The sequence below is a fragment of the Rhipicephalus microplus genome, chromosome 7 (assembly GCF_043290135.1).
Source record: "Rhipicephalus microplus isolate Deutch F79 chromosome 7, USDA_Rmic, whole genome shotgun sequence".
In the NCBI taxonomy this organism is placed as follows: domain Eukaryota; kingdom Metazoa; phylum Arthropoda; class Arachnida; order Ixodida; family Ixodidae; genus Rhipicephalus; species Rhipicephalus microplus.
The window spans coordinates 118,073,901-118,097,997 of NC_134706.1; the positions used below are offsets into that span (position 1 = coordinate 118,073,901).

Here is a 24,097-nt window from a genome sequence, read left to right on the forward strand (position 1 = left end):
CCTCAGTTTATTGACAGACGCATACATGGAAACTACGGATGCGACATGATGGTTGGCTGTATCGTCTTTGCAACGATGTAGCCTAGAATTTTTAGCGGCTGTGCAGCAAATCGGCACTTTATATTCGGTTGGAGACCAGCGTTGCCTAATCACGTCAAAACAAGCCTGAGACATTTGAGAAAGTGGAAAAGTCTGAAGTAAAAATGACGATGTCGTCCAGCTAACACAAGCACATGTGCGATTTGATCTGGTACTAAGTGGTATCCTTCAAGCGCTCTAATTACTCGGGCGTATTAAACAGTCCAGCTGTAATGACATTAAACACGCACGAGTCGGCGGGTGTGACGAAGGCTGTCTTTGCTCGAGTGCTATAACTCATGAGTAGTTGCCATGCCTCGAGCGCAAATCAAGAGACGAAAAGAAGTGTGCTTGTTGCAAACTCTCAATCTCGTTGTTAATTCGTGGCAGTAGGTAAACATCCTTGCGAGTTATTTTGTTGAGCCCTTGGTCATCCACATAGAACCGCCCAGAACCATTCTTCTTCGCAACAAGAACAGGAAACTCGCATGACTGTACGAGAGTAGACCAACATCACGTTGAAGCATATCGCCCTTCTTGGAATAAAAAGCTCAGAAATAATTATAAAACATTTTTTAGACTTGCTCATTTACCTGACGTTTCGCGGGAAATACGCGATATAGAAGGTGTGCCCAGCACCTACACGAATTTATTAGGACGCTTATTTGCTCTGTGATAGACACTCGGCGACACAGTGTAATGGTTACATGCAACGGAAAGCAAGGACTCCCTGCCCAGGTGGCCTTCTATCAAGAAAGAGCAGAGCAGGGAGATGCACTAAAATGCGCTCGAGTTGGTGACCCTTTACACAGCTGCAAGGCTTCACTACAAGCACATCAACAAATAAGACAACATATTTCCACACATCACCATTAAACATCGACGAGATAGGTGCTCTTTATTACAAGGAAGACAAAAATTGTTGATAGTGAAAATTCTCGCCCACACAAAGTAACGGTGCCTTGAAACGTCGCAGAGAAGTTTCTTCACACCTAAGCACGATACCTGGCCAGTGCACGAAAGGCAGCCGTTGCGAATAGCTGCGCAAGACAATAACTTTGTAGGCCACAGAGGCCAAGGAAGCAGCCCCGTAGGCGTTGTTAGCCACGGCCATGGTTTCATTCCCAAGCTTCGAGGAGACGTGCACGCAGCTCTCGTTGACCGCAACAGCATCCTGCCATGAATGAATTAGAAACAAACGAAAAAATACCTGATCAAAAAAAGAAGAGCTCGTTACCATTACCAACTCCGAATTCCTAAAAGGCGACACTCACTGATACATTCAGGCAAAGCTCCAGTATCACACCAAACAAAGCGCATTGCTTTGCAGGAAAACACCACACTGCCAATTAGAAACACTTTCGGCCAAATCACTAAATTTGAGACCTCGCGAAGCCATGCCATTTCAAGGCTAAGACTATAACTTTGCGAGATTGTTCCATTGGGTATATACTGCCTGCAACAGGGACTCATTTTTGGCATCTAGCAATTTTCACAAGATGATCTTTTTCGCCTATTTCCTATTGAGTTAAAGCAGTTCACCACACTCGGATGAAACGGTGGTATGTGGACATGTCGACAAATGATGCTTATGAATTCGCATGCTGTATATACTCCACCACACTGCCACAAAACTTCATTTGTAATCACTTTGGTTCCAGATAGATCTTTGCATTCATATTTTATAAAGTTCTGAAAATATCCTGTATTTTTTCGTCGTGTACAGAAGAAAATGTTAGGGTTATCAAGTGCGCTTATTTTGCTTATCACGTGCGCTTATATTTTGATTACCTCAGTTATGAGCTACGACTTTATGTTCTGAATACTTGCGTCAAACAGTGGGAGAACTCTACCATCAAACTGCGTAACAATACGCGCGTCACTTACAATACGTCATAGTAAAAGAGCAACAGTTTGGCAGTGTTTGTATGTGTTGTCCTTATGTCGTACAGAGTGCTACGCATAGATTTTTTTTCCTGCTTTACACACCTTACTACAGCATGATAATCACCACATTAAGATGGCAGACGAGGGTTTATTAATTGTATCTAGATTTTTATAATATTTAGTTTCAGTATTTTTCCTCCTTTTTAGGCAACACTCCAACAAATATTTCTTTTCGACTCATCTCTACTGCGCTCATGCTTATTTTTTCAGACTTGTTCTGAAAACCCAAGCCTGATGGGCTTATGGCCCAGCACACACTGGCCAAGTGGACAAAACTCAAATAACACATAACTTATTGCTTGATTAGAATTTCCAGTGCAACCGAGTTTAGTGGTTTACTATAATTTTTGTTTACAACTATGGTAGATAAAACATTGAGACCTCCATTAAGCAAAAGTTACCTTCTAAAGACAATCTGTCCCTGTAAAAAAACAGTATAGCACTGATAGTTCAGCGACAAGAAAAGCTGATGCAGAGCAAAAGGGGGGAAAAATCCTTTGACATATTTTACACCGCTTTGACAAAGCCATGAGTGATGACGACGATGGAAAGCGTTTATTTACGGAAGTGATGTACAGAGAGAGTGTGGAGTGGCCCATAAAGCCAGATTCACACGCAAGAGCTGAATCCCACTGCTTTGCACACCCAATAGTCACGTGATTAGTTTCATTCGACGCCGCAGCGGATACATCGCATGCACACAGCTGGACTACGCTCGCGGAATCTTTGTGCATACTCTCGACTCTTATGCTTAATCAGCGCGCTTATGGGTTCATGCAGGCCACGCACTGTGAATGAACACCACCAATCCACCACCAAAACCACCAAAAACCACTCGCCTCTTTCACTGGCACATGAAACACTTTCGGTCGTTGCCGCAAAACTAAAAAAACATGAATCTTTTAAGCCGCCAGCCTGCTTCCTAGCCACGCCAATCCGACCGATGTTGACAGGTTTTAAGCTGAATCCTCGTGATCGAGAGCAGACGACCGTCAAACAGAGGTATCGAAATAGCAGCGACGCATTTCTCTCCGTGCCGCGAGCTGAGGAGAGCAGACGAAGCAGGGACAGCGCGTTTCTATTACGCGCACCTCACGTGATGCACCGACCGCTGCGAAAATTCCTCATTCATTCCTTTGTGTGAATGCACCTTAAAAGGCTGCTCCGCAGGACACTTCTCGCTTGAGCTGATTGGTCGTAGTCTTGGCTCGGGCCCACTGAACGAAAGTCCTATGGGTCCTGAGGTCAAAGCAGCTCACCAGGGCTGATCCCCCCCCCCCAGTCCTCCCGGGTAGGGTTGGTTAGAGGGGTAAGGCTAAGAGTTTTTCGGCATACCCACAGAAAAATTCGGTAGATCTCGCGTACCTGGGACTCGGTGTTGTGCAAAGCATGCAGGTGAAAGGTGACCTTGTTGCAATTTTTTATTGAGTGACACGTCATTCAATGACGCTAAAGAATGTTCACAATTGTTGCATGGACAGGGATAAGTTACATAGTTGCAGATGTTTATATAACCAGTTGTTGGCCCTTGCGCAACGATGTCAACTGGAACATGCGTATTAGCAACAACAGAAGCTGACATGAAGCGCTAATGCTCGCGAATATGCTAGCCCTGGACACTGTCACATAAATCAACTTCAGCGCATGGCATCTAACCACAATTGGCGTTAACCCCACGTGACGGCTGTATCAAAGAAGTACGTATGTAGTGTCTATAAAATTGAGTAGGCAGCACTGCAACCACTAATGACGTTTCACGAAGATTAGCGACTACTTTAAAAGTAGTTCAGAGACGTGGCGTAGCTCTGTAAAGGAAAACTATCGATAAGTGGAAGACCAGACCGAACACCGTTTTTTGTTTCCAACTTATTCTCTTGTGGTACTAGCCTGCACACTTTTATTTATTTTCTTTTCCAACATAGTCCCGCCCCCCAGTAGCATCGCTCAATTCCAGCCAGTACAATTTCTGTACTGTTTTTGTGAAAAACTTCCCGGCTTGAGCTTTCACTTGACAAGCATAGACTGTTTGGGGGGAGTGTGCTCAAGCTGCAATTGTTCGACCTTCTTCGCGAATACTTCCAGCTGAACATATCGGACCCAAAACATTTCATACTTGCTTAACCTCTGTGCCAAAATTGTTTCGCTGAGCGAAGTTTGAAGTCCACGGCATCAATCCACAAACCAAAAAACCCAGGCGGTGACGCGCAGGAGCTTCTGCAGGTGTCTATGCTTTCTTATATCAATCACCGGGTGTAAGTTTGTGAACGACGCTTGAAGAAATACATGTTGCGTCTCAATCTCTGCCTCATCGTTTTTCGGTGTGTACTGGTAAGGTTCTGGAGACCGGCTTGATTTTGGCTGGGACAACCATTCAGGTCCATATCACCAATAGCGATATGCACGTAGAGTCCTTATCGGTATGCCTCTAGTCAGTACATCCACCGGGTTGTCTTCGCCAGGCAGTAGCGCCATAACGCTGTGCCAATAACATGCGTTATTTCAATCACTCTGTGCTTTACAAACTGACTCTACTTGCTATGGTTTCCGCAGATCTAGCTCAGTGTGATCATGGAGTCAGTCCACATGAAGCAATGATAATGCTTGAAATCCCATGAGGCGCAAAAGTATTTTAGCAATCTGGCTCTCACTACCGCAGCCATAAGCTCGAGCTTTGGAAGCGGTAATGTCTTAATAATTGCTACTCTTGACTTCGCTACTATCAGTTACGTAGCTCAGCTCACACCTTGATCAAATGCTCTCAAATAGGCTTCATAAGTCTTCAGGCTGGCGTCGATGAATATATGCAGTTCAGCCTCTTCAAGTGCTCCATGCAGTCCATCTCTCACGCAGCGCTGAATCTTTGTGCTTTATGTGGCTGAGCTGTATTACATATGCACACCAGGCTACTCACTGCGTCTTGATCTCCGCGGGCAATTCTTCATCCCAGGAATGGCCTAAAACCCAAAGGCATTGAAACGAAAGCTTCTCAGTGATGGTGAATAGCGATAGAATATCATGCGGGTCATAAATTTGAGAAGCAACCTTCAGTAGGGTATGTTTCGTGTCGAGCTGGACAGCCACTAAATACTGGGTCGCAGACTTGGAAGAAAAATGGAAGTAATCATTTCCTATAACTCATTGCATTCCCAAGACCGCAGCTGCTTCTCTCGATGCTCCTTCTACTTCCTCCTCCTGGTTGTCAAAAAGGTTTTGCACCTAATGGTCGTTGGTCTTCCACTTTCTGAGCTTCACGCCAGCATATTTCATAATTGCTTTCGACTGCTCATAGATGCGCAGACCTTCATGAAATGTGTCCGCACCCACAAATCAATTGTTGACATAAAATACCTTCTTTATTGTAGAAGCAAGCTCTTTGTTTTCACATGCGTTGTCTAAGTGGCAGTGAATAGTTGCCATGAGCAAGAAAGGGCTGGACGTTGATCCAAACGGTACCCGTGTCGTGTGCCATTCGACCACCTTACGGTGTTGGCTTACGGAAATAGTCAAACCAGGAAAACCGGAATGCATCTCGGTCAGTCTCATGTAACTCAAATTGTAAGATTGCCTTTTCGATGTCGGAATTGATGGCGACAGGGAACCACCGAAATCGAAGGACGACTTGCAGCGATTCTGGATTGAGGTTCACTCCTTTATCCAAGCAGTCGTTAAGGGATGGTACACCTTGTGTGTGTGGCGATGCGTCGAACACTCAACGCAGTTTGCTAGTTAACGATTCCTCTCTTATTACTTCTCGATGTGGCATATATTATATGGTGTGATCTCAATCCGGAGGAGTATCCTGAGGCACCAATTCCGCGTGATGCAACGCCAGATATTGCCGCATTACTGTGTCATATCACTGCAACATTCCTTCCATCGTTGATAGCCTCCGTGTTAATCTTTGTAGACACGATAGCACGATTTCCCGGTCGTTCAATGGAAGCGGTTTCTTATCTTCCTTTCAAAGCAACGCCACAAAGTATCTGTCACTTTTCTTGCTAATGATTTCTTGGAATAGTGCAATATACTCGTAGGAGGAAGGTTCCGTTGAATCTGCAATGCCCATTGCTTCTAGTTGCAAAAAATGGCAGCATATCCACGGAGTGAATGATGGAGAGTGGGGCGAAGCATTCGTCCGTCCATGCGTCCATCTGTGTGACCGTCCATGCGTCTGATCGTGCGCCCGTCCCTGTGTTCGTTCATGCATCCGCCCCTGCGTCCGTTGATGCGTCCATCCATGCATCTGTCTGTGTGTCCGTTCGTCCATCTATTCAGCACTCCAAGTCCCACCATCTCGCATCTTTTTATCATATATTCCCCATATAGAAGCACCGCCATTTAATGGACATTCTAAGGACTAAACAAGAGGTGGCACACACACACTTTCTTACGGCTTGCGCTTCGGGTCTACTTCCCACCTTCAACCACCTTGAGTTCCTGGTATATACTAGTTCACTGTATTCATGGCACTGCGGCCCAATGCTCGCTAAACCTTTCTAAAACTAAGGAGGTTACACCCAGCGAGTATAATGTAGCAACCATTTCTTGTCCGATAGTGCTCAATGTACACGCCAATGGCTGCTAATGGGGATCGCAGCGTGCGCGTTGAAGAAAAGCCGAATGCTCCGGTCTCTCAATCCCCATTAGCAGCAATTGGCATGTGCATTGAGCACTATTTTTTATTGTTAAAAAACGCACAGAAGAAATCTCTCACCGGCGCCACCTTGGAGGTCAAATGTTATACCTATTTCGGGTATGTGCCACTGGTGGTTACGTCCTACGAGAGACGCACAAGCCACGCCATAAAGAGCTCCGCCCCTAAAAATGCTTGCACTTTCACAATGAAGACCATTGGGCTAGAGTCGAGAAAGGCTTTTTGGTGACTGGGTCCTTGTAGCGTCCATTCAAATGCTGTATCGATTGCTACTAGTCCTGAAACTTCTGCACTTTTGACGATACGTCCTGACATGATTTGCCAGAGGTGGTCAGCACCGATCAACAAGCTGAGGCTATTTTCAGTTTCCTCGTCAAACTTCTTTTCGTCCACAATGACTTTGCATTCAAGACGCAGGTTCTGAAGGAAATGGCTGTCAAATTTCGGGGAAGCAATATCGTGACAGATAATTGCAAAAACGATTGCGCGCAAGGTGCAGGTGTCAGAACCGTGTTGGCTACGCAGAGGAACATCTACCCCTTGCCGTCTTTCTACAGTACTTGGTGATCAACAGCCAAACGTATTCAGCGCAATTTGTGTTTCTTCCAGCACCTGTAGGTGTAATGTCTTGGCGAAATTTTCCGTGACGAAAGATCGCTGGCTCCCTCCGTCGAGAATTCCTCGGACATACCTTGTGGTGCCGTTTTTTTATTACTAAAGCACGAAACATTTGTAGATATACTACACTGTGACTTTTTGTGCCCCTGCTCAGTGAATACGTGTCACACAGCATAACTGGTTGTGAGGAAACCATTTCTACTGTGCTGCCGGAGGAGTCAACTGAACGAGAAGGTGTCGTTGTTAGTTTCAATCACTGATCTCCATTAGAGTTGCTGGATGGCGCTTCGCCGCTGTCGTGGCCTGGCGCGCGCACGGCCACCGGAAGTTCAATGGCTCGTCCCGGAAATTGAGCGTCTGCTACGCTTCTCAACCGCTGATCAGCGTTCCCATTGACGCATTTTGCATTTTGTTCTCACTTAATTGCATTTTGGTGATACACATCGCGTTCAGATCACAACTTATGCTAACCGAAACATGCGACGTTAATATGAAGCAGTTTATAATTGCGAAGGAGAACGAAAATGTCACTTAGGTATCGGTTCGAGAGGAGACGACGCAGCTCGAACGGGATTTATGCTGGCGAGTGGACTTTATGATTCGTGTTAGGATGCACGTCTTACAATAAATTAACAGTCATGAAGGGGCTTGTATTAGTCGAAAACAATAAATCAACAGCCGTGAAAGGCCTTGAATTATCGGAAAATCAACTAGCTAAGCGAGTTCGATAACAACGCGGAGGAAGCTGCCCACTGAAGCTGCCTGAAACAGAATAACCGATTTGATGTTTGCTACGTGCCGGCCAAAAAAAAATCCTGAAATGGCTGTGCGCAGCTTGCTCCTGTTTTACCTTTGAAGGTTAGTACATCGAAACCCTTTACAATATGAATTCAAGCATATGTGTGTAACCAGCAGGTCAATGTAAATTCTTTTAAAACGCGCTTTCTCATCATTGCCTGACAAAAGGTATCGCCCTTCCTCTTGAAGGAAAATTTCTTGCTTATGAACACATTTATTGCTAGTTTTCAGGGACACCCACCCATTGCGCACACGCAGTGCCTAATGCAAACTGGTCTATCCAGATTTATATTTGCCTAGTGGTTACGGCTTCAATTGGACATTTTAGTGTAACCCTTAAAGAATGATAAAGGAGGACGCGTGGAACTGCTTCATTTGAATTGGGAGGCCTGCAATTGTACGAAAAACTCATTTACTCAGAACGTTTGTGCACGTGTCCTTGCTACTGGCAATGCAGTGCCTGGACATGGTTGGCAATAGTGTATGCAGGTTAATATTCAGTATGCTTCCTGCCTCGCCATTGAAAACAAAACAGCCATACATGTACAAAGATGGATTTCACGTGTTTATTGTACTCGAAGCACTTAAGAAATGCCACGTCACGTCACTTCACTGGTGACTGAAAATAATCAACTCTGCAAGTCGCTTGAAGCACTTAAGAACTGCCACGTCACGTCACTTCACTGGTGACTGAAAATAATCAACTCTGCAAGTCGCTTGAAGCACTTAAGAACTGACACGTCACGTCACTTCACTGGTGACTGAAAATAATCAACTCTGCAAGTCGCTTGAAGCACTTAAGAAATGGCACGTCACGTCACTTCACTGGTGACTGAAAATAATCAACTTTGCAAGTCGCTTGCAGATGTTTGGTCCTGTTATCTTTGCAGTAGCTTGCTTCGCGGCATGGTGCATCCTGATCTTCACGTAGCAGCCGATGACACATTTAACAAGACGCACAAAGTGGTTGGAGTCAACTGCTGATTCGAACATATGGCCATGCAGTTCCGGGTAGAGCTTGTTCGTGCTCAGCACTCCCGAAAGTTCTGCCATAACGTTGGCTGTCACAGTGTCAGCTGCATTCTTTTTTGGAAGGCCTCCATCGTGAACCTTCTCCTGCAGTCGAACAGCTTTTTCAGTCAGCTGACAGATGTACGTTGTCGATGACGACGGCTTGGAAAGACCTCCACGGTTTTTTCTGTTCAGGAGTGCCGAACCACATGCCTCGGCAATGGTGGCCGAGTAGCATACTACGCAAGGTATTTTACGTTTGACCATTCGGCAAACAAACCCTGCGATGTAACCAACGACGTTTCCAAGGTACGGAGACAGTGCAGGGAGATCCTCAACTATGACATCCAGCTCGCTCTCGTCGGGTAGGTCCATGCCTTGCATGAGGTCTTGTGTGTCGCTTCGCTTTGCTGTGGCCATGTCGAGCTCATCGTTGGAGCAAAACTGACTGCTCACGTACAGTATGCGCGTATTGTCAAGAAACTCACAGTTCCCTCGCCCACCCTTCACCTGGTTGTGTGTGACAAGTCGCTTGTATGCCGCCACAAATTGTGAGACTGTGGGATTGTTATTCCAGCCCCCTTTAGAACGCACAGCGGCAAAGAACAGTTCAATGTGGTCTTGTGAAAGCGTGTAAGTAAGAAAGTAACGGAGTGGAGCATTGTCCGAGAGGAGGAGCGCGGATGCCAGACCGATGACACTTTCAATGGTCACCACAAATCCTAGAAATGGAGTTCTGGGCGTCTTGAAAATGGGAACACCTGATCCGTCAGTCAGCCCCCGAATGTACTCCTTGACTTCTTCGAAGAAGTTCATCCAGGTTCCCTTGTTGCTAGGTCGGAGCGGCGCTTTGAAACCACTAGGCCACTGGGTTGCGTGAATTGAGGAAATGAAACAGTTTATCGAACATTCGAATAAATTTCACAGTTAATTCTGAATTTTTGAACTGTGGGAGTTGCAAGTCTTCACGACAAAAATCTATGGCGTCAGCCACACTAGTGCTTAAAGTCTGGACAGCAAGGTTGACTTTCATCTTCTCTTTCTGCCACTGAATGTGTGCAGCACGTAGTTTTGTTGCTGCATGCAGGCCTTCCTTTCTTGAAGTTCTTGTAGCTGGACAATGTAGTACCAGCTCACCGATGCGCCTGACGCGTCCCTGAGGCACCCAAGAGCAGAAAGGGCATATTTAACTAACTTGACCATGTGATATGCGTCTAAAAGGCAATACACCTTTTCTTGTGTTACAGGGTGAGGGAATGATGTTGACATCGCTGATGCATCTTCAACGGAAGCCCCCAGGTCTTTGAACATTGTAAAGTTACAACGGAGACCATCACATGTCAATGATGTCACGTGCACTCCTGTCTCATGCAACTTTGTCAGACAGAGCTTCACAATGTTCGCACGCTCTTTTCCTGAAAGACTATTGATCAAAAAATAGCCAAACGGTACCTTCCAGTGGGAGTCCAGAGATACGAGCATGAAAACGAGGGCTTCAGACGCAACTGCGTTACTGTCATCGTCCACTTCATTGCCAATATCCACGTAGCCTCGAAATTTTATGCCGTCCCATTCAAGGTGCTTTCTAATGGCCATTTCATCAACAACAAGATTGCAGAGAAGCTGTTTGTTGTTCTTCTTAGCCTCATTGGCTTTTGCTCGGATGGCGTTGATTGCTTCGCTTGTGAATCCAGGTTCTCCGTTAATGGAGCTATACCATTTAGTTATAGTCGATGGATGTGGCAAGGAACATTTAAATGTTTCTCTGACATAGTTATATGCCTTTGTCGAGTAAAACTGTAGTGTGAGTGCAAATGCACGCAGTGCAGGAGAATATTTGTCTCGGCTTAAGTTAACAGACGACTTGTCGCCTTCACTGGATGTTTGCTTGAGCAACCGTTTCGTAACTTCCAAGGGGATCCCCGTGAAGCACCTTTTAAGCATTGCCGAGGCATCTTCTGAAATGAGCTGCTTGTGCTTGAGGTCATCAATTATTTCATTAAATGAGCTGACCTTCCTTCTTAACCGACGTTCTCGTTCAAGGCTGAGCTTCAGCTTTCTTTTCACTGTAGCCGCTGAATCTGTGCAAGCATCCACTTCCCTCTTCAGTGTTTTTGGCGTGTCAAGTACTGCATAGCTGTGCTCGGCGACCTGAAAACAAAACAGTGAAAGTTAAAGCTGTTGAAAAAGACACCTTTCACAAAAACCACTCATCATATGACAGTCTTTGTAAAGCAGGCATCTGTTCGTAGCTTACGTAGTTTAACGCAGAAAATAAGCAACCAGGTGCACAGGGGAGTTTAGAAATTAACTTTGTCCCCTTCATTTACCGGTGCACTCGAGAAATGCCACATAAGACAGGAATTTCAATATTTTCCCTGGATTAGAAAAACTGGTGCTGCAGCCATGAATAAAACCAATGTCCTGCTATGACTACAGAACATACCAGGACTACTAACTTGATTCAAATTGGATGCTATCCTGGTGTGCATAATGTTTACAAAGTTATCGTGTTGGTTACCACGAGATTGCAAGAAAGTGGCCTGACTAACATCGGACTAGTTACATTCAACCGAGGACGGACCAAGTAGCTGCACTCGGGCAGCGTAGTACAAAAAAAGGCAACTTGCATGGGCTGAGTTCTCTTGCACCGTGGCTGGAGTGTTGTCGTTTGGCTGTTCCACTGGGGTGACATCCACAATGGCAGTTCTCTGCTTAGGCGGCTTTCTCTCAGCAGTCCTCTGAAACAGCCGTGTTTCATTCACAGTTATGCTTATTTATTACTGCGAGTGCAAAATGCTGTAAGTAAAAAAATATGCTGGCGTCAAGCATATTATAGCAATCTAGCAGTTTCTGAATTATACCACTAGCATCTTAGACAGCTATCATAGCACCACTGAGATATATAACGCAGATAGGCGCATTTCAGAAATTGAAAGAAAAAATTGGGCACTTAAAATTCAAGACCTCGCGCTTTGTAACGTAATGGACATGTTTTTCAAATTCCGTTTCATTGCGCACAGTACATGGTTTTCAGAGTAAGTCTGCCAAACAATTCCTCAACCACAGCTTCTCACAGCTATATGTAGATTTTATTGTGCTCCGAGCTAATTTGTAGCGCGTCATTTTTAAAGGGACTCAGCAGATGAACTACGAAAGAAGGTAGCGCCCATTCAGGCGATTTCAGTGTCTAATAAACGTAGCATCAACTGTAGGGGTAGTTATACGAATGCTAAACGAGCGAACTGCGATGGCCGAACAGTATGCTTTTTTTTCCGGGCCGCTATACCAAAATGCCGAGATGTCGTACTATACCTTTTCCAGGTGCTTCGGGAAAGAAAACAAGGTGGGCACGGCGTCAGGCTGTAGCCGGGTTCGTGCGCCCGTTCTGTCAAAACAGTTGTCAGTAAAGTGGTCACTGCAGAGTCTGCTACCTGGGGATGAAGACCATTTGTCCCTTATTAAGTTGACCACCCAACGCCGGTATAAATCCGGCTTAGAGCGTGGGAACCTGCGTAACAAGAGCCACAGCTTAACAACGACACTGATATGACGTTTGCGTTTCGCTGCGTATCACGCACGTCGCACAGAATATTGTAATACTTACAAGTGTAAGATTACACTTGTAAGCAACTGACCAGAGAAGTCGTCTGGGAAGACGTTACACTTGTCATCATCATCATCAGCCTGACTACGTCCACTGCAGGACAAAGGCCTCTCCGATGTTCTGCTAGTTAGCCCGGTCCTGTGCTAGCTGCTGCGAATTTATACCCGCAAACTTCTTAATCTGGTCAGCCCACCTAACTTTCTGCTTCCCCCTAACCCGCTTGCCTTCTCTGGGAGTCCAGTGAGTTACCCTAAATGACCAGCGGTTATCCTGTATACACGCTACATGCCCGGCACATGTCCGATTCCTCTTCTTGATTTCAACTATAATATCCTTGACCCCCGTTCGTTCCCTAATCCACTCTGCTCTCCTCTTATCTCTTAATGTTACACCTACAATTTTTTTCGGTGCTCGTTGTGTCGTGCTCAATTTAAGCTGAACCCTCTTTGTAAGTCTCCAGGTTTCTGCTCCGTAGCTAAGTACCGGCAAGATACAGCTGTTATATACCTTCCTCTTGAGGGATAGTGGCAATATACCTGTCATAATTTGAGAGTGCTTGCCGAATGTGCTCCACCCCATTCTTATTCTTCTAGTTACTTCAATCTCGTGGTTCGGCTCTGCGGTTATTACCTGCCCTAAGTAGACATAGTCTTTTACAACTTCAAGTGCACTATTACCTATCTCGAAGCGCTGCTCCTTGCCGAGGTTGTTGTACATTACTTTCGTTTTCTGCAGAATAATTTTAAGACCCACCTTTCTGCTCTCCTTGTCTAACTACTTAATCATGAGTTGCAATTCGTCCCCTAGTTACTCAGCAATGCAATGTCATCGGCAAAGCGCAGGTTACTTAGGTACTCTTCATTAACTCTTAATCGCTTTTAGTTCCCATTCTAGGCTTCTGAAAACGTCCTGTAACCACGCGGTAAATAGCATTGGGGAGATTGTGTCCCCCCTGCTTTACACCCTTCTCGATTGGTATTCTGTTGCTTGCTTTATGAAGCAATATGGTAGCAGTTTTTTTCGGTAGATTTCTTCCAGCACGTTTATATATACTTCATCGACGCCCTGAGTCCGCAGTGTCTGCATAACGGCTGATACTTCTACAGAATCAAATGTCTTCTCGTAATCTATGAAGGCTATGTATAGTGGTTGGTTATATTTTGAGCATTACTCTATTACCTGATTGATAGTAATAATGTGGTCGATTGCTGAGTAGCCTGTTCGAAATTCTGCTTGTTCCTTTGGTTGATTAAATTCTAATGTTTTCTTTACTCTGTTAGCAATTACCTTTGCACCAGGGCAGATATCCAGTGCCAATTCCCTGTGGCACATACCAGCAGCACATACCCGCCCGTGGCTGTGTGCCGTGGGGGCAAGAAGTTTGACAATGTACGCGACGGGATTGCAACATTATCAATGTCTTCACACACGCGTCATATTCGTCAAAAAACCTTTTCCTCCCATACTAGTTTTGGTTCACGCCGAGTTAATGGGGTGACCACGAGAGCACCCAAACGTAAACGGCTGGATGGATGGACGGATGGACGGATGGACGGATGGATGGATGGATGAATGGATGGACGGACGAACTCAAAGTTGCCGAAGTTCTCCAAGAAATGCTTCGCATTTAAACTGTCACAGGAATTTTCCTTACAGTACGAGCCTTTCCTCGTACAAGCGTGGTTGAAGTGTTTTAGGACTGCCGAGCACGATAATTTTTTTTAACGTAGAGGCCAAGGAGTACTCGCTAATCCACCTCCTTGGCGTCCTTCGGGGTTTCGTGTAGACGTGATGGCTGCATTCATAATATCTCATACCTGTGAAGTTTAGGCGGGACTGAGTTCGAGGTTCGGATCGGTAGAGGATAAAAACAGTGTCCTTAGAGTGCGCGCCTTGATTACGACGCACCGAATGAGAAGCCGTCATGTGGGTAAAGCAAGCACATACATTGATTTCTGCATTCGAACTTGTAAACTTTTTTTCAAGCAAAATTTCTCTTTTGCATGCCCTTTCTCAAATTTCTGTGAAATGTTCATAGAGTACACTACCTTGTTGTAAAAAGGGTTCGTACTTCATCGTAATAGTTCCAGTGTAGCATTGACGTGATTTTGTGAATATGACGTTCTGCTACCTCTGCCGATTTCTTTATTCACACGTCAATACAGATTTCATGCAAAACATATTTCGCGAAGTCAGTTTCGTTCTAAAACCGTCAAAATTACCTTTCTTTGGCCATATTTCGTTTTCAGTTCGCAGTTTCAAAAACTGTCCTTCGTTTCTAGACACATTCGGTATCTTCATAAGAGGCGATCCCCTGGCCGGCTACCACGATGGTGACCCTTCGTGCTTGTATGCCACTCCAAAGTCAGTCACACCACTGTTCTTGTTAATGTGTTTTTTTTTCTGTTGGTTTTGGAGTCCGGGCTCACACATGCTTGGCAGGGTCACGATTCTCTGGTCATCTTCAGGCGTCGTTCAGATTTGCCAAGATACTTTTGTGGTTTGGTGTGGTTACCTCCTGTTTATATTACATGGGTGACATACAAGTTGATATCATGGTCTCCGCTTTTTGCTGTGTTACGCGAGAACATTTCGCATTGCATTGAAGCTACGTACTGTAGGTAGTTTCGGCGTTGCCGTATCATTCCCGGAAAGTATTTCGTACCTGTGTGACATAGAAATCAGTGCAGGTAGCTTCGTAGACTAGCCAAAAGAATCTTTCTCTTGGCCATGGCAACAGCCATGTAATTGTTAAAGCGTTATTTTTTGCCACCTGAATGAACTTCTTGCCAAGCACTGTTCTCAAGAGTAGCGCTAACAGTAAATTTTGCCCTCTATCATCGTACCACGTCTCTGTCCCGTACATACGGGAGATCAGCGATCAAACACGTTTTAACCATTGGACGACTCTTGCAGCGGTTAATAATCAGCTGCCCAAAGAAAGGTTCCCAAGCACGGCTAGCCTGCAAAGTGTACAAAGTCCTGATCGCCATGTCACTTAATTGGCGAGACGCAAAACATTGTGAAAAATGTACGGCAAAGTTTACACGACCTACGTTTCTTCAATGTAGTGCGAAGCCACTCGCAGAACACAGCGAGGAGCGTGACCACCGAATAAACTTCGATACTACGAGCATCATGGAAACGAAAGATAACAGCACCAGAGTACAATTCTTACAATCTTGGCTCGTGCAAATGACACCTGGAAACATTACTCGTCAACTGGGATGCTGCAGAGTCGATATATGTACACGCACTCAGGAAGAAAGGAAGAAAAAGCGCATTGACGGGCCCATGACAGGGTCACCCAACCATTTGTGGTCTTCAGCATAACCATAAGTGGAGGTTTCTTTATACATATGCCAGTATGAGAACTGGGCCTTGAAAGAATATTACAGTATGGTAAAAAAACTGTATATCTCACTAGTGTAAAGCCTACCAGCCGTAATCGACTGCCATTTTGCCATGGCACATGCGACGTCGCGTGCAGCAAGGAGTGGTGCCGTCGTCATCCAACAAATTTTCGACCACTTCTGCCCATTCAATTGGAAGTGCCTAACTTGCGAAAGCTTTCAAAGCACCAGTGCATGCCGACATGAGCACGAAATAAAATAGTGGGCCGGAATACGAACGCTTCCAAAGCAAGCGGCTTATGGCGTTAGGGCTCGCGAGTGCTCCAGTGTTCTCGCTTTATGGCAGCATGCGTGCATAGAAATGGTCGTTCTCATTTGGGCGCTACACCAAATGCCCTGAAACTTTGCCAGCTTGTTCGCGGATGCAGAAGGACTGACCACCATAATACAGAATAGGACAGAAAATTGCATGGCATAGTCTCTTTAACAAGAACGGTGTGGAAAATGACAGTAAGAATTGAGACACACTGAAGAGCGCTGCCTTCCGAGCCAGCTGGACATCCATTTTCTGAAGAGGTCGGACAGTTATTTAAATGTAGGGCTAGTTTTAAAATAAAAACTGAAGAATACATGTTGCAGGAGGATATATACAGATGGAAGATCTGCATATAGAGAGAGATAATGATTATTGTGAGCGCAACATAAAAGATGGCTAAGCTTATCTCCGACGGTTTCGCTATGGTACCTACAGTGCGATAGTACAGCTTTAAACCTCATGTTCAAGACTAATGGGTTTAGCATAGAAAAAGGAGCCGTTCTCAGGTGTCATATTTTTTGCACAGGAGTCAAGATTGCTCGGCGCCTCATGTTGAGCGAAGCCATGCGTGAAATCAAAGCAGAACCTTTGAACGACCCTCTTCCCGAGTGTGAGTCGGCAGGCGCAATCTGGAGTGATGGCTACCTGGCCTGCTTCGTGCGACACATGGCTCACACCACGTGGCATGCCTGCTGCACGTGTCCCATGGGCAATGATACAAGGGCTGTTGTGGATCACACGCTCAGGTGGGCTTTCTCTACGATCATTCGAAATACCACTGAACGCTGTCAACAGAGTGCATATTTGGCTCTTCTGCGGGCTTCTCCACGATTGCCATAAAGGTAAGGTAGACTAGGCATAAGTGTATGTCAAAATCCTGCTTTGTGTAAACAGAGCAACAAGGTAAAAGGACTTAAGCTAATACCCTCTAGACAAGCCAGGGCTTCTTCACCTCTCGGTGACGTCAGCACACTCGGACGAAAGCGTGTAACGCGTTATCAGAAATGTTCATCGCTGTGCGCTCGTTAGTGAACCTAAAGGTGCCTTGTGAATCAATTTTTCATGCTGCCTCCCCTTTCCCGAAAGCGGCAACTGAACAGCTCCGTCGTAGTGTGGGGACGTAGGCGTCAGGAGAGAAGGATATGAAGAAAATTTAGGTAGTCTAGCTGTGTTTTTGAAATGCGGAATGATAGGTAATGTGAATACTGTGAAGTGTGAACGGAAGAGGGTTTAATTTGTGAGCTCGTAATGAACAGGCAGCTGAACTTGAAACTTCTTTCTACATGCACCTTTTTTTATGACACAAATGTTTACTCTTGTATAGAAAAAATTATGCATTATGGTACTGCAGTTAATTTAAATGAATGAATAAAAAGAAACCACGACTACCTATGTCGCCTTTGAATATAAGTATGCTTATACTGCATCCTCAGCTGATTTCTAAGGCAGGCGCTTTGGCCGAGAACAGGCAAAGCTGACGCTGAAAAATCTACAAAATTCATTTAAAGTTGGTGAAGCCTGCCGGCACACTGCCTGCCGACCTCTTCGCACCTAAAAAGTACTTCTTCTAGAATAGCGAGAAAACGCGGTCGACACGACACATTCGTAGGAAGTAACATTGTGGTACGATATAGGAGGAGCAGTAAAGAACGAGCAAGAATAAGCTGAAAGATGGCAATCAGATTTAGGAGTAGAGTGCGAGGATTTCCTGCCTGTTTTGTACGCAACATTACGCAGGGCTTTTTTTGACACTCTGACTCCTATCGAAATTCTTCGAAAGCAAAGCTGATGGTTTCGCACGCGAACTCTACGTCAACGTTGAAATGCTCTCGCAGTTGCAGAAATGACTCTTTTGCACCAGATTAAAAAGAACTCGATAATAAATTTCTCAGATGGAACTTAGGGCATTTTTTTATAGAAACGTTCTAGCGCATGACGATTCGGGTTCTTAGGCATGCTCTAGAGATCACAAAGGTTTTGAGCAAATAAATGCATGCATTATCGAAATTTAAGGGCAATATCAAAACGCATCGCACCCGGTACGCTTGAAGAAGCACGACTAAGTTACGTTACAGTGGCACTATACTAGTTTTAAAAAACTAAATAAAAATTTAAAGAAGGTGTGCCATGGATATATATATATATGTCTCTTTAAAAAAACGCCAGTGGAGCGTCGTGTTTTTACTTTTATTGTTTGGTGCTTTTCAGCTTCTCTGGAGCTGTGTTCATGAAAACCGTAGTATCATACCTCTGCTGGAAGAATGAATTTCATGGCTAGCGACAACAGCACTTGCAGGCAGGGAAAATTCATTTTCGCACCTTTTTCTAGTTAGCAAATTATTAATCCAGCACAGCACATTGTACCGAAGTAATAATCTGTTTACTTAGGTACTTGAAAATCCTTTCCGATTTCGTAGGCCAGATTCTGGCCAAATTCCACCTAATATAAATCCGTACCCGGAATTAATTATTGCATTCTTAAAAAAACTAAACCTCTAGCTTATGCGAATGGCGCTATTTGTCTGCTTGAAGGTGTTAAACTTTGAAGAAGCAGGCCACACATTAACGTTTCTTTATTGCGAACGCAATTATATGAACAGTCTTGGCTGGTTTTTACCATTGCCGAAAGTGCCGTCATGCACCATATACGTGTCTATATAGAAAAAAACTCAAGAAAGAAAAAAATAGTCCCGTATCTGCATGTTACAATGCGAATGTTGTTGAAAAACGGTAGTCTTGCGTCTGAAGAGAGTGAACAAAGCGTTTATTTGATGTTCTGCACAAAAATATCTGTGAATGGTGTTCTGGAGGCACTGCGTTAGAGTGTCTCGAGCGTACAGCGGAGGTACTAGTACACTCTAGCGAAGACGAATGTGCGCATCGAGACACGTCAACGTGAGACATGAGCGCTATCTGGCAGTTATATTGGAAAACGAAGCGCGTGGCATGCGCGCCAATCTCGGTGGCGATAAAGTTTAGAACGCAAGGCGACGGGTAGGTACCACCACCGTGTCGTCTTAGCAAAGCGTTGGAAACACTTGCCTTTTCGTGCAAGCGGTGCATCGTCAGCGCAGTGCGATAAACGCAACGGTCCTCAGAGTTACTTGTGTGTGCCTCTTCTAGTATAAATGCAGACATACAAAACATCTACTTGTTGTTGTGGCACCTCAGATATGCGTAGTAATTGCTTTTTAATTGACAATCGCACAACTCTAAACGCTAATGCTCGAGCAATATTAATGGGCGCTGCGGATGGGGTTGGCAGTTTGTCTGTTTGTCCACCCCTAACGATATGCCAATTTACAGACAGAGAAAAAAAAAGCAAAGTTTTTGCGTCGAAGACTATCGTCTTTTAAAAAACCGCCCTCGATCGGCACCCAGGTCGTCGCATGTGCCAACGCGCGTTTATCTACCACGCGTACTCTGCTCCACGGGTGGGGTTGGTGGGGAGGGGGGGGGGGGTTCAGGAGCTTTTGAGCTCGCCCTTATAATTTGGTGGGAAGAATCGTGTACCTTGGCCTTTCACCGGAATGATTGCGCTAGTTGCCTGGGCCACAAATGTCAACTTAATTCACTGAGCAGGCCTAGTTTGCGAAAAGTGCGCTCTTTTCAAACACAGCGAAGTAACAACAGGGACACCCGTTTGTTCACACTAATATCTGAGCCTGCGATTACGTTTCGTGCATCGTTTTTGTTTAAACAGCGCGTGAAGCAACGAGTTATAAACGTTATTAGTTAGCTCTCGTACTGTGTTGTTTTCGTGCGTCATTTGCTAGCCTTTCTCAACGTTACTTTCAAGTTATTGCAAACGCATTAATTCCTTCACCCTTGCGACGAAACTGTGACTTTTTATCTTCAGAGTGCAATAGCGCATGTAGAAGTTGATGTGGTGTTGTAGTGGTGGTTATTACAAGGGGTTCGATAGATCTTTTATGTTATACTTGTCAGGTGGAACGTTCAAATTTCTAAGACCCAACTGAGCCAAAGCTCCAACCAACTTACCTTGCTTTCCCTACTCGTCAAAAATACGTTGTCTATACATGACATGAAAGGTACTGCTCTTCTAGCTATGATGTTCACTTGAAGTATTGCATAGTGAAAGTACGCATTATCTATACAGAAATTGATGTTAGTGCAAATTTAGTACCAAGGTTGTCAGTTGCTGAAACTTTTCTATTTAAATACTGCAAAGTATATGCTTTCATGCCTAGCAATTCCTCTTCAAGTACAAGTGTGCTTTAACGAAGAAAAAAAAATGTTTAGCTGAACATGTTTGACTTGCAGCGACAGCTAGGCGCATACTGCTGTTTTGTGTTAGCGCAAGATTGCTGTTTCAGGTCACTTGGTTGCTGAAAATTTCTGCAGATAGCACTCGCTGTGGGAATCAAGTTCATGAGAGCAGTCACTGAGTTGCGGTCTGCGACGGCTTTTAGCTATGAACCAGGCATCACGATGCCAAATGAACTCATTGTGAAATTGTCGCCCAGACGAGACGTGCAGAGTATGAACATTAAGGACACCTTGTATGTACTAAAGTATCTTCGGCGAATGCCTGTCTAAGGCAAGTCTTTTTTTATTTTTGTGCGCGAAATTCCCAGTCGAATGGTACTCATCTAATTGTTTCATTACTGCCTTTATCCACTCTCAATCTACGTTGTGATACTAATCTGTTCGTGGGGCTGGTCGATACGAGATCATGCCGTTTGGTCTCGCTAGACTCATAAAGACGGGGGAGGGGTTCATGCTACTAATACGAAAATGTTGCCGATACGTGATGGTTTTGCCAATCGGCGTCCATGACGCCTGAGCGCGCACTCTCTGAAGTCATGGTTAGACGCACGCGCGCCACGCCACCCACCGAATGGTTCATCGCCAACTGAGAGAAAGGTGTCACGTAATTTCTTGATCAAAGCGAGGCAAGAGGCCACATGCGGCACCGTTTCAGGGCAAGGATGGACGAACGGTTAGAAATGTTTTCGTCTTCAAATAATGGTAGATGAAGGTTAGCTCATCGTGTAACACTAACGTCGGGCCTCGCGTAAGAAACGAGTGGTCAGGGCACACTACGCTGCTATTGCGTACATATGATAAGCAGCAGTTATATTTAGTGCCCCGCAGGGGCGCCTGCGCAAGTAGGCGTTTGGTGTGTAGCGACACCACGGACCCGAGCTAGCGGGGGAGTTTCGGCTCCCTCCCACGCCTAGCCGTGCGTGGCTTTGCCGTGTCCGGGGAAAAGGGGATCCTGGGGGTTGAGCCAATGCTGGGTGATGGACCTTTAAGGCCCCCCGGCAGAGGCAACACACCCCTTTGGCCCCGGTTTCACGTAGACGGCACCCCTGGGCTGACCCACCCAGGGGAAATCGGCAGTCGCCTTTTCCTATCTCTCTCTCCCTACATCTTCGTCTTTTGTTCTCACTTTAAATCTTTCCTGTCTTCTCCTCACTTCATTTTACTCCCAATTTTTCCTGGCGGCAAGGGTTAACCTGGTGTAAATATCCAAACTTGGATAGATATATTAGGTTATGGAAGTGGCGTACTACTGGTGTTGTGCAGACATGTTTACATGTTCTACCACGTCCCCTTGTTGGGCTCCGTGGTGGGTGGTAGGCGCCATTACTGAAGGCACTGCACTTTTTTATGGGATCACGAAACCCCTTATTCATTGATCGCCCCTTCAAAAGGTGGCGCACTGAAGCAAATTTAATGCCGTTTTCCGAAAAACAAGACCATTTACCTAAGTACCACGTTATTCATTGCGAAAACTCGGACAAAAAAGCTCCCAGCATCTCCCCATTCCTTATGTCTAGGTGCCTAACCGAGACTATCGGAACTGGCTATAAGGCTACAAAGATGGCAAGCGGAGACTTGCTGGTAGAAGTTAAAGACAAGACACAGTTTCAGAAACTAGAAAAATTAGTAGCATTTGGGGACAAGCCCGTAACCGTCTCTGCGCACCGAACGATGAACACTGTCAAAGGCGTTGTCAGACGATGACCTAAAAGACCTAACAAATGATGAGCTTTTGGCTGGCTGGAAGGACGAAAATGTCATTCACGTACAGCGTATCGTTGTGAGAAGAGAAAACAAAGAAACTCCAAACAAGCACATAATTGTGACCTTCGGGTGCTCCACACTACCGCAAGAATTAGTTACCGGCTACCTAAAATTGTCTGTGAGACCCTACATTCCGAATCCGCGGCGCTGCTTCAAGTGGCAAAGATTCGGACATCCTTCTCAGAGTTGCCGTGGGCAGCTTACCTGTGCACGGTGTGGTAACACAGGCCACTCTGCAGATGATGACTGCAAGGCCGAACCCCAGTGTGCGAACTGCGATGGAGAACACGCGGCTTATTCTAGATCCTTCACAGCATGGAAAAAAGAAAAAAGAAATTATTACCTTCAAAGTCACCCACAACATCAGTTCCCGCGAAGCAAGGCATCGGGTCTCCCCTTTTTATGCAACAAAATCATTTGCTGAAGTGGTGCAACAGGGGGCAGCACCACGACAGCATCATGTGGCCGCCCAAGCTACGCACAGCGTGCTGGAGCGACCGCCGCTTGCCCCTACTGCGGGAGCAGCCAATGCTGCTCCGGCCTCAGTCAACAAGGCCCCACCACGGGCGTCTGCATGCATTGGCACGAGCCAGGGCAACAGGCAGACTGCTGGAACCCCGTCGACGTCCGGTATAGAGGGTTTAAAGGCTTCGTATTTTGAGCCGAAGCCCACAACGCCCAGGGATCACTCGGCAGAGCGACGGTCCAACGCTTCTCATGAAGCTATGGACACAACCGCCAGTCAAACGGCGCCTGCAGCGCTGAAGGAGCGGTGAGTTTCTCTCGACCGCTCCAAAAAAGACAAAAGACAAATTACAGGGCCTCTAAAAAGCCCTGTAAATAAGTTTCGTTTTCCATAACATGAAAGGTTATGGTACCATTCTGTTTTGTCCGTGAGCTTACTTTCCATCCTTTAGCACACAACACAAAACACATCTAAAATGGACACACAAATACTACAGTGGAATGCCAGAGGCCTATTTAATAACCTAGATGATATCAAAGACTTGCTTAATGACTATTAGCCAAAAGTGCTCTGTGTTCAAGAAACTCATTTAAAGTCGACTCATGTGTATTTCTTAAATCAATATGTGGTTTTTCGTAAAGATTGAAATGGTGGCGATTTCTCTTCTGGAGGTGTGGCCATCATTGCACAAAGAAGCGTAGCATGCCAGCACATTGTGCTACAAAGCTCTCTTGAGGTGGATGTTCGCGCTATTCCATTCAGCCGTCTTATATCTATCTGCTCAATCTACATAGCCACTCACGAACCATTCAATAAAACAGAGTTCGAAAAGCTTATTGATCAGCTTCCAGAACCATATGTGTTAATTGGAGATTTTAATGCTCACAGTTTGCTATGGGGAGATACAAAATGTGATGCGAGAGGTCGTGCAATAGAAAACTTTCTTCTCGCATCTGGAGCCTGTCTGCTCAATAAGGCAGAGCCAACATACTTCAGTACCACACACAATACATATTCATGCATAGATTTAGCCATTGGGTCACCGTCACTCCTACCTTACTTAGATTGGAAAGTTATTATTAATCCATATGGAAGTGACCATTTGCCAACTCTTTTAGTAACAAAACAATGGGATGACCGGCCGTCTTATCCTAAAAAGTGGAACTTTCATGTTGCAAACTGGGTGAAATTCAGA

The 24,097-nt window shown here is 45.3% G+C and overlaps 1 protein-coding gene across 1 annotated transcript in view; it reads left to right on the plus strand.

Moving 5' to 3' along the window:
• Positions 1 to 24,097, plus strand: part of LOC119184947 (alcohol dehydrogenase [acceptor]-like) — a 49,764-nt gene that overhangs the window by 15,948 nt on the left and 9,719 nt on the right. Inside the window, exon 2 of the mRNA XM_075868275.1 lies at positions 16,909 to 17,128. Within this exon, the coding sequence (XP_075724390.1) occupies positions 16,909 to 17,128 (220 nt within the window). The remainder of the gene's footprint in view (positions 1 to 16,908; positions 17,129 to 24,097) is intronic.